The sequence below is a fragment of the Momordica charantia genome (assembly GCF_013281855.1).
Source record: "Momordica charantia cultivar OHB3-1 chromosome 3 unlocalized genomic scaffold, Mcharantia_2.0 BLBB01000003.1, whole genome shotgun sequence".
Classification (NCBI taxonomy): domain Eukaryota; kingdom Viridiplantae; phylum Streptophyta; class Magnoliopsida; order Cucurbitales; family Cucurbitaceae; genus Momordica; species Momordica charantia.
The window spans coordinates 14,461,363-14,473,371 of NW_028275161.1; the positions used below are offsets into that span (position 1 = coordinate 14,461,363).

Below are 12,009 nucleotides of genomic sequence, written 5' to 3' on the forward strand. Positions count from 1 at the left end.
GAAACCAAAGAGAATAAAATAATGTAATTTCACATATTGACCTTCATGATTTTCTCATCAAGAAAATAATAGCAATGGTAAAATAAAGGAAAGGATTTCATATAATAAGGAAAGTTTGGCTAGGCAATAGTTGGCCTGAAGGCTGATTTGAGGAGATTATTCTCCAGCTTGTGTGGTCATATCTTCAGTTGAGATCCAATAAAATTGGCCTACTAATGGTGGAATAAATATTGCCTAATTATTGACCTAGAAATTACGGTGGTACTGTTGATGTGACTATTATTGCTTGGTGAGTTCGTATCTGTTGTTTTCTTTTACAATTATAACAATTTTTTTCTTTAAATATGATCCCTTTTCTCTTGAAAAAATAGCAATCTAAAAAAATTTAGGAATCTATGCTAAACACACTCCAAATTAGTAATTATTCGAGAGTTATGTAAAGAAAAAGTGCTTTGAATAAAAGTACTTTTACACAAAACCATCCCAAACATACTATTCATTCATGTGTCCTGCCTATCTTTCTTATCACACAGCCACACATCTTCTCGGCCCCTGTTTTTCTCATATGATCTTTCGTTTCTAGAACCCTATTTTGAAATTTCAAAACTTTTAATTAGAGCATAAACCAACCGTGTTGTACTTAGGTTTTCAATACTAGAATACATTTTCTATACACTTTCTTGTGACAATTATTTCTCATAATAGTTTTACAAATAATTCAGAGTAAATAAAACTTAAAAATGAAATTGAGATATAAAATTTTAAATAATTCTATTGAAAAATTGAAAATTATAAAAAAAATACATAATTATAATAAGACGTCCACTTTGCTCATTATTATTATTATTTCGAAATACTTTGCTCATTATTGTTAAATTGAAACAAGTTGGTATTAATTTACCAAATACTGTATTTTCATGTTTAAAATTAAAATTAACATTAGGGGCCGTTTGCTTTTCAAGAACGTAGATGTCCGGTATCTATCGATGCCTGAAATTTCAAATGCCTGAAATTTTAGATGTCCGGCATCTTCAAATAGTCATGTTTGTTTCGTACGAAAATTTATCAATGATGTCCGACAATATTTGGATAGTCACGTTTGTTTTACAAGATTTGTTCTTGAGAATGTGTTAAATTTATACGATGTTCCAAAAATGCCCTCACGAATACTCATATAATTTATAAATTTATTTAATATAATAGATTTATTTGAATTAATTTAATATTTTGTTTTTTATATGTTGTTTTGTAGAACAAATTAATTCCTATTAATTCAATATATATTTCATTTTCAACTTGAATATTTTTCCAAAAAGACAATCATATAATTGGTATTATCTTCAGTAAAATTTATTTATCTTACCATCATATATATTATATTTTTTTAAGAGGTTTTTAAAAAAAATTGTTGCTTTAAAATATATATTTATGATAATAAATATTATTAATAATATAATCCCTTCGAAATATTAAAAATAAATCCAGATATTGTATAATTTAATTGCAGTTTATTTTATATGTAAATGTAATGTACAAATATACTTAATTGCATAAAATTGCTTATTAGACCATGAGTTCATTAATTTATTTAAATTATAAATTTAAAAATAAAAATAAAAAAAATTGGGGAAAAATAAAAAAATTGAGGAAAGAAAATATATGGAAAAAAATGAAGAGCAAAAGTGTGAAAAGCGGATGCCCTCAACACGGGAATCTTGGATACCCACGTTTCAAAAGGGCATAAAAAACTCGTTAGATGCCTACCGTACGGGCATCCTAGGATACCTGGACATCTTGAGATGCCCGGGTATCATAAATTCCCCGCAAAACAACCGTGGGAATCCAGATGCCCATTAATGTACTTTAATTACAGTTTTACCTCCCGTACGGGCATCCTAGGATACCTGGACATCTTGAGATGCCCGGGTATCATAAATTCCCCACAAAACAACCGTGGCAATCCAGAAAACCATTAATGTACTTTAATTACAGTTTTACAATTTACAACAATTGGTTTTATAACAACCACAACAATCCCAAACAAAGCTTGAGAACATTTCAACTTCTAATAAAAAGACAATTTAAACTTTTATTTATTATCATTAATTAGTGTAATTGCACATTAACTAAACAAATTAATTTGCAACTAATATCTTGAATAATGAATAACATTTTATTGAATTGGTAACTTGGAACTAATATCTTTGAATGAATCACATTTTATTGGAGTGGTAACTTGGATCTATTTCAACTTGTTAAGAGGTATCTATCCAGGTTGTATGTTCCAATTTCCACTCCACGATGTCGTTGTACAAAAAAATAATTCTACATAATTATTTATTTTTTAAAAATTGTTATAGATATGTACACATCACCCATCCTTTATCAATCAATAAGGGAAAAAAACCAGATGAAAGGGAAAAAAAAAGGAAAACCAAATGAAAGTATTACTTTCATCATCTTCATCATTATGAAAATTATGGTCGTGATTATAAAATATGAGTTATACTTCCATCATTAACTTGCTTGTTAAAGTACCCTTATTTAATTAAACAATAAACATTAAAGTTTTCAATTGATGAACTATGGAGTTAGATAAAATATTTTTAATCTTCTCGTTTGATAAGATTGCATCTTTAAAAATTTTCTAATACGTCCCTAAAATGATCACACAGCTGTCAGTTTAAGGGTGGAGGTGTGAAGGTCAGTTGCTCCTCCATGTCATCTACCTACTTTCTTCTATTTTCCATGAAGCAATGCTGTTTTCTGTCCCCAACAAATTGATGGCAACGAAACAATTAAAGATGATTAGTGCCATTATTTATGACATTAACTTTGGTTTTATAAATAGTTCATTATATATGGAAAGGATAAATCATTTTGAAACCCATAAGATTTTAATAAAGATAGATAAAATTTTTCATAGTTATGCGTTCTTTTTTGGGCATAGCCCTCACGGCTTTGTTTTTGGTTTCACCCAAAAGACTTCATACCAATGGAGATAATTGTCTCTTTTATATACCTATGATCATTCTCTTCCCTAACCAACGTGGGACTTTGTTTGCACCATTTACAAACCCAACAAAAGCCATATAATTTAAGCATTGTATTGTACTTAAAAAATAAAAAAGAAAGAAGAAAAAAAGGAACTTCCCATGGTATTAGGGCCTTGGAAAAATGCAAAGTAGCTTCAAGAGATTGAGTTCAAGAAACTTCCTAGATTTTTTTCTATTAATTCGTATAACTTTTTATTGATTCCTGATTTTTCCATAATTTTTTTCTAATAAATTTCCATTAGTTTTATTGAATGGAAAAAAGAAATCGTTAATTTTATTTTCAAAGAAGGAAAAGATCATAGATTATGTCAATTAAAAAAACAAAAGAAATTTCAAACTTTCCGTACAAATATGTAATTTTTTTAAAAAAGAAAAAGAAGATAATATATATAAGTTGCGAAGAATCTATGCCATTAACTCATCAGTCTATTAACATTTATGTGCTAGGATAATTCATTTCGCGGTGTAAATAGTAAATTGATTTTTTGATCTGAGTTAAAAACCAGAGTTAGAAATATTGAAAGTTGAAGGATATATTAGAATCTTTTTAAAGTATGTTTGATCGTAAAATCGACCGAGTTTGAAATATGCGAAGTTCAGATGAAGTGTACTGAAGTCCGAAGAAGTATCTACAAGACAGGGTTAGCACTCCGACGAGCAAGTTAGTACATAATCTGATCTATTGTTCATAGAGATAATAGTCTCGCGTATCTTTGCATGGGAGGCGGGGGTCTCTATTTATAGAGATGAACTTCGACAGAACTTCTGGTAGCACTCTAACGGCTCTTCGATATTTTAGGAAACGCGGCATGTTGTCGGAGAACATCCTTATTGTCTTCACGCTTGCAGGTGTTCTTCACGGTCAGCTCATACCTAGAGTGTAAGTCAGCCGACAGACGAAATGTAGATTGGCTCGATCGGACATGCTGAGCTAGCTAGTGACACTTGCACTTATTCGAAAGATGTAGGTTTAACATTAACCATGATGTTGACATGTGGCCGGTGGTAAATAGCCTCCCACAAAGTACATAGACTAAATAACTATATTATAATATTGTTTGTGGTCTACTTGGTCTAATTATTGACGTCAATTTTTAATTGTTAAGATACATTTTCATTAAACTTTACCTAATATATATTATAAATGTGACTATTTGAGGTTATTTTAAATATAATAGTAGGTAAAAACTTGGAATATAATACAAAACTATCATGTTTCAGCTACTTTTATACATGAAATCATTATCGTTATATTATTTTAATTTTTGTTTTAGCTTTTTATTTTATTTATATTAATGTTCATGTAGATTTAATTTGAAATCAAAATGGACACGTAAAATCGACTAGACCATCATCTTCTTCTTTGAAGAAAAGTAAATAAAATTTAGAAAAATTAGCAGTAGATACTGGTTTATGATCTAGAACTAGAATTTTTTATTACAATGATAATTTTGAGATAAAGTTAGTAGAATATATTTAAAAACAGACCTTGCTGTCTAAAAATCATACTTTTATGAATTAGTGAAGTTACACATAAATTAATAAATTAATACCAAGCCCTTAGGACAAAATTTTTGGATCCAGTTTACCATACATATAAATACACAACAATATTTAAGGAATAATATTTACTAAGGTCCTTTCTCAACAACACTCATCTCTTCCCAACTAATAATTTAACACAGCTCTTCATTTTATTTTCTCTTTTTTTATGAATAACCTCCTATATATTTGTTGTCAAAAATTTAATAAACATGCAAATAATTTTTCTATAAATAATAAACCACTTGTTTGCATAAGATCTGCAAGCAGAATAGAAATGAATTTTGTTGGGAGCTATTCTAGTTTCATCTCTCTTCTTCTTTTGGCATATGCAATATTGAGTTCATCATCAGATGGCAATAATCTTGAAGATTTTCTTCACTGTATTTCTCTTCATTCTTCAACCAATGACTCAAATTCGATCCTTATTCACACCCCATCCTCCCCCTCCTACTCTTCTATTCTAAATTTCAACATTCGCAACCCCAGATTCTGGGGATCCGATACCCATAAACCAGTCGCCATCATCACCCCATCACAAGCCTCCCACGTCCAAGCATCAGTTATTTGCTGCAAAAATCACGGCTTCCAAATCCGAACACGCAGCGGCGGCCACGACTTCGAGGGTCTTTCTTACGTTTCCAGTGTCCCATTTGTGTTGATTGATTTGATCAATCTTAACTCAGTTACCGTCGACACCAAAGACAGTACTGCCTGGGTTCAATCCGGAGCAACCATCGGCGAACTCTATTACAGAATCGGCGAGAAAACCAAAACTCTTGGTTTTCCTGGTGCGGTGGTGCCAAATGTGGGAGTTGGTGGGTTCTTAAGCGGCGGCGGGTTCGGGCCAATGGTTAGAAAATATGGTCTTGCGGCAGATAATGTGGTGGATGCTTACTTTGTGGATGCAAATGGAAAGCTTCACGATAGAAAATCCATGGGGGATGATTTGTTTTGGGCCATTAGAGGCGGTGGAGGAGGGAGCTTTGGGATCGTTTTGGCGTGGAAGTTAAAGTTGGTTCCAGTTCCTGCCATTGTTACGTGCATTGCTATTAACAAAACTTGGGACCAAAGCGTGGCCAAGTTAGTCCATCAATGGCAATACGTTGCACCAGAGGCAGATGAAAATCTGTTCATAAGCGTCACAGTGACAGGTATCCTAATTTAACTTCAATTCCATTTCTTTTTTTTTTTGGTTTTTTTGTTTTTTGTCTTACACAACAACAACAAGCAAGCAAAGTTGGCGGGGGTGGGAGAAATAAATATATATATAAAGGCAAAATATTTTTATTTAGTTGTCGGAGGTGCTGCGCACCTAAATATTTGTAAAAATTTGACGAGTCAGCTCCATTAATGTCCTAAAATAAATGTATTTTCAAACGTGACACAATATTTAAGATCTTTACATAGTATCCAAAATAACATTTAATGTAAAAAGTAGCATTACTTTTCCCTCCTTCCTTGCCTTTTTTTTTTAATACACCATGTGGGATGGGGATCGAACTCACAACATATTCGTCGAAGATGTATGTCAATTACAACTGAACTATGTTCGTTTTGACACTTTCTTTAACATTAGAAATGGACAGGAGTGAGATAATGCTCGTATGACATACTAAGAAAGTAAAATATTTTACTCCCTCGCATAATTATAATATATTTAAAAAATAATAAAATTTAGGTGCTTACCAATAGGTAGTTATCTTTTATTTATCACCCTTCCAAATGAATTACTGAAAAAACTACTGGAAGTAGGAATCAAGCTCCGAAAAAATTGATCACTAAGAGAGATGAATGCATGAAGAAAAAACCATGACTAGCTGTCAATTTTTTGAATGAGGCAAGTAGGAGAAAATAATGATTTTCCTTTAGTATATTACTTGTATTATTTTTATCATTTGAATTTGAGTTGGATTTGGGTTATACTATCTTTTTACAATTGATTTCTTTTTTTCTATATTTAATAATACATATTTATTTTAGGTCATTAAAATCATACATTGATGCTGTATCTTAAAAGAAAATGAAAATAAAAAAGAATTGTTGAGGTTATTTACAACCTTTCATGGTAATTAACAGCACGGAATTCAAGCGAAGGAGGCGGAAGAATGATGAGAGCTTTATTCTTCTCCTTGTTTCTGGGAAAGGCCGAGGAGCTTCTTTACATCATGGAGAAGAGCTTCCCTGAATTGGGGTTGAAAAAGGAAGATTGTATCGAAACGAGTTGGATTGAATCAACTGCAATTTTATCAATTGCAAGTGGGTTTGTTTCTGGAGAACTTTCGGAAGTTTTGGTCAAAAAACCCCCACTTAACAGCAGACGATACAAAGTGAAGTCCGATTTTGCAACAGAACCCATCCCAGAAACTGCCATGGAAGGCATATGGGAAAGGTTCAAAATTATTGGAGGAATAGAAACAGTGAAACTCATACTGAACCCTCACGGAGGGAAAATGAACGAGATTTCTGAAACAAAAACTCCCTCCCCATATCGAGCTGGGTATCCCATCAAAATCTTCTACTACGTTTTATGGGAACAACCGGATGCTGATGCAAGACATTTGGGATGGACACGAGAGCTTTACAATTATATGACTCCTTTTGTGTCAAAATCACCGAGAGCGGTGTATGCAAATTGTAGAGATCTCGACATCGGAAGAAATAACGAGGAGGGAATTTCAACGAGCTATGAGGAAGCAAGCGTTTGGGGGTTGAAATATTTTGGGAATAATTTTGAAAAGTTGGTAGAAGTGAAGACTAAGGTGGATCCCTTAAACTTCTTCTTCCATGAGCAAAGCATACCACCAGCAGCACGTAGAGGAATCCAAGCAAAGGTATCTTTATGCCCGGATGTGTTTGATCTCTAGACAAAAATAAATTGCCTTGGGACAATAATGTAATTTCACTTAGTTTTTCTTTTGCATCTTCAATACACAAAATAAAATAAAATAAAAACTCTCTCAAAAAATAAATAAAAATAATTGAATTAGATGCAAAATACACTTGATATTTTATTAATAAATTGTGTTTAAAGGTCTAAAGTATTGATTCTTGTGAATAGATTCAACTTATTAGATAAAGAAGAATTCAAAATTACAATTTTAGAAGACATACAGTGGAGAAGGCGGTGGGAACTAAGGTTAAGGAATTAATTTTGACTATGTGGTGTTTGGGGCGGTGGTGCTTTTTTATTTTTAGTACGACCCATGACAGCAGTGGAGGATCGAACACATAATTTTTAGTCGGAGAAATCCTTTAATTACCTTGCTTTGCTTCCTCGTCTCTCTTGAAAAGTATGTGATAACTTCGATTTGAGTCTGGGACATGACACATTTGTTAATATTGTGTTTTACTATTTATACTTCTTACCAAAATAAATAAATAAATTGTTATTTTAATATTATTTATTTACTATATATCTATTTTTAACCTAAAAAAATTGAAAGTTGTGAGTTTTATATTATACCCAGAACGAACTATTTTTCGTAATAAGAATATAAATCTTTTTTTCTTCATTTAAAGTAATAGTTTAGACTTTTATATCTTGTAACTTTTTATTAAAAGCAATATTTTCAAAAAAAAAAAATCTTGATATATATAATTGAAAGTGAATTAAAATAATTTAAATTTTAAGTAAATTGTACTTAAAAAAATTAATTACATAAACAAAATCATAATTCTTACCGAAGAAAATTAAAAAATCATTTCAAGTTTTTCATCGTATCTTTCTGGTATGTTTAAACAGAGAAATCAATTCTATTCAAGAAACTAACGTCAAATTATAAACTAATATTAGTGATGTATATATCAAATGCATTATCTAAATTATCCTTGTACAAATATAAGCCCGAAAATAAAGCTCTGGATTCCCACTGCACACAAATGGTTATTTTTGGAATATATGGCTTTCTGTTTTTTTTTTCTTTCTTTTCTCGTTCATGTTCATCAGTAACCCATCTCGTTTCTCATTTCTAAACTTCTAGAAACGTTATAAAAAAATAATTAAATTTTGGAAACTGCAGAAATAGTTTTATTTTTCTCATTTCCATTTCTCGGTCTAATATTAAATAATATATATTGTGTTACTAATCATAATGTATCCTTAGCTTTATATTGGTGTAAGTATCTCTTAAAACTAATGGTGATGAGTGAAGTGTAATTTTTTTTTTATAACATGTGGGGGTCGGAGATCGAACTCACAACCTCATGATTGGAGATATATGTCAATTACCGCTAAGCTATACTTACCTTGGCAAGTATAATTGATTTTAGGATAAAAATAACGGAAATGATTTTAGTTTCGGTTTGGAATTACTTAGAAATCGAAATCCAGCCTGACTCTACTTCTTAAGCTTACTTATGTCCAAGTAATCTTGAAGATTAAAGTCCTTTACTAATATGTCTATTAATAAAAAGACTTAGTTTGAACAAAAACCAATTGCAACCAAGGATTAAAGGTCATATGTTAGGTTACTTAATTAAGCGGAATATTTCTGTCTAAATTCTTCCTCTCAGTTTTAATCAATAAATTGTTAAGCCAAATCGAGCATAGTTCAAGTGGTTAAGGTATCTATCTTTGACCAAAAGGTCATGAGTTTGAATCTAACTCATGAAACCTCCGATGAATTGCAATATGAATTAACTTTACCCTTTTCTTTTGAGCTAGGAGAATAGAACTCATTCAATTATATAAAAATGTGCGATTCCAAGATCTTTATATGGCAAAGAAGATGAAGATGCGAGAGATGAAGATAATAAAATAATTCTGAATTTGATTTGAGTAAACTGGTTAAAAAGTATGAAATAAGAAAATAATTAAGCTGAAAACTAAGTGAAACCTTAAATAAAAACTGATAAAAAGAATACTTAAAAGCTTGAACTAAGGACAACTAATGTTTTGTAACACCTTTGACTGACTTTTTCGGCTTACTAACCATCCTTCTTATGACACGTGGGGTTGAGGAGAATGCTTCAAAATGAGCGAACTCCACGTTTCATAAGGGCAATTTTAGAAGAAGCCATACATAAACTGTTGGGATTGGTGGAGCCAAATCGATGTTTGAACGAGTCAAGATCTAGTCGGGACGAAGCAGTGATGAAAACAGTCGAAGAAGCAGAACTGTAGGTCATGGAGGCCGAGGAGGTAGGGTCGTCGTGATGCTGTCATGATGGGGAGCGCGCGTACGACTTTCCTTCCATAGCACCATGGCTGTAACGATGTTATAAATGTGGTAGTTTCGTGTTTTAGGATTTCTTAGAGCTGAATTGAGTTATTTTTTAGAGCATTTTGTTGCAATTTTGGGGCTGAAGCTCAGGGTATTGGCAGCAACGTTGAGGTAGATCAAGATCGTCGTATTCAGAGTAATTAGATCCTGATTCTTGTGAGTTTTAATTTTCATTCATGTACCTAAAGTACATTGTGTTATAATACTTAGAACATAGAGGGCTTTTGTTGGGATCTCTAGATGGTGAATATCTGGAGGGATATTTGAGTGCTGGTATCAAATCTCATATAGTGGAACCGCATCTAAGCAGAAGACATATTCATTGTTGGGTGGACAATATAAATTTTTATGCCGTTTCTACTTTCCCTTTAATCTCTTATTGTCTGTGATTATTTTTCATTTACTGGATATAACCGTGAAAAGGGAAATTGTCAAAACCTTGATTTCCCAACCTAAACTTAGTTAGTTTATGTCCAAATCGTGTAAGTCACAATTTGAAGCTCACTTGGGCAATTTCAGGCAGTTGTGTCCAATATTTCAAAATGCGAGTCTTTCCCGATTCTGATTGGAAAGCTGGTTTTAGACACGTCAAAGTTCCCTAACTAGATGCTCTGTTTTACTATGAAACTCATTGGTATCCTTAAAATCCAAGAAAAAAAAATACTGTTTCTTGTTCTTTACCCTAATTGGAGTATCGTGGTTTGGAGGTGACTGCTTGTGAGATTATACGGTTGACTGGCCTTTTGTATGATTTGCAAGTTGCTTTACTGCTATTGCCCTCTTGTTGTGTGATAATCAAGTTGCAGTTCATATCGCTTCTAGCCTTCATTTCTCACCAACTCATTGTATCGTGGATAAGCGACCTATGTTGGAAGTGTGTGATGGACACTTGCTAATTTAGGATCCACAAGACTCGTTTGAGAATAAACAACTTTTCTTGTATTGAAAAATTTCTTACAAAATACACACTTGGTTCACAAACTCTCTCAAACTCTGTTATTTTTCTTCTCTACACACTTGCTTGAAATATAACAAATGAACATCATATCCTATTAATAGGACTCCATGAAAGAATCTAGATCCATAAACATCCTATGAACCAATACATACATGAACACACAATTAACCCATCTTAAAAAACAAAATACATTAATGTACTTGTTCATGTACATGTATCATGCATGTACTTAGGAATGTACATGCATAATGTATCTAGAATATGTATTAACATGTTTAATTTTCAACATCCTCCCTTAAACATGTCTTCCTCGTAACTCCAAGTAAATTCTTCAACTTGTTAAAGACATCAACTTTGAGTGGCTTTGTGAAGATATCCGCAATTTGATCTTCAGTCTTCACATAATCAACCTGAATCTCCTTTCTTGAAATGCATTCCCTGATGAAATGAAATCTTGTATCAATGTGCTTACTTCGATCATGGAACACTGGATTCTTTGCTAGAGCAATTGCTGACTTATTCTCCACATGGATCACAGTTGCATCTTCTTGCACAATTCCAACTGCCTTCAACAAAATTCATCAACCAAACTGCATGACACACACATGATGATGCAGCAACATATGCAGCCTCACAAGTAGATAGTGTCACAATAGCCTCCTTTTTATAACTCCATGTAAAAGCAGTATTGCCAATAAAGAACACAAATCCACTTGTGCTTTTTCGATCATTGAGATCTCCAGCCCAATCACTATCACAATAACCTTCAAGTTTGAATTCTCCAGATGAAGAATAAAATAAACCATAATCCAGCGTACCTTTGAGATAACGAAGAATTCTCTTCACTAGTTTCAAATGAGTAGTTGTAGGAGATTCCATAAACCGACTCACCAATCCAACATTGAAAAAAAATATCAGGCCTTGTGCATGTCAGATATCTCAAGCTCCCAATTAAGCTTTTAAAATATAAATGATCAACAACATCTCCATCTTAATATTTTGACAATTTCATTCCAGTTTCGATCGGAGTAACAACTGGTTTCGAATTGAACATCTTGAATTTCTCAAGAATTTCTCTCGTGTATCGTTCTTGAGACATAAAAATTCCTTCCTCCAATTGATTCACCTCAATGCCAAGATAATATGACATAACGTCAATGTCTGTCATCTCAAATTCTTGGATCATTGCCTTCTTAAATTTGTCAAACATGTTTGGACAATTTCCTGT

General features: G+C 32.3%; 1 protein-coding gene across 1 annotated transcript; it reads left to right on the forward strand.

Annotated features, from left to right (window-relative positions):
• The first annotated feature begins 4,770 nt into the window (after window positions 1-4,770).
• Window positions 4,771-7,598, forward strand: LOC111020467 (tetrahydroberberine oxidase-like). Its single transcript, XM_022297152.2, has 2 exons — window positions 4,771-5,752; window positions 6,678-7,598. The coding sequence occupies exons 1-2, from the start codon at window positions 4,876-4,878 to the stop codon at window positions 7,463-7,465; spliced, it is 1,665 nt and encodes a 554-aa protein (XP_022152844.1). The 5' UTR covers window positions 4,771-4,875; the 3' UTR covers window positions 7,466-7,598.
• The last annotated feature ends 4,411 nt before the right edge of the window (window positions 7,599-12,009 follow it).

Bases quoted from the DNA above. Each gene is read 5' to 3' on its own strand.
- LOC111020467 (XM_022297152.2), top strand. From the start codon at position 4,876: ATGAATTTTGTTGGGAGCTATTCTAGTTTCATCTCTCTTCTTCTTTTG. The intron at 5,753-6,677 runs GTATCCTAATTT...GGTAATTAACAG, and splicing joins CATAAGCGTCACAGTGACAG to CACGGAATTCAAGCGAAGGA.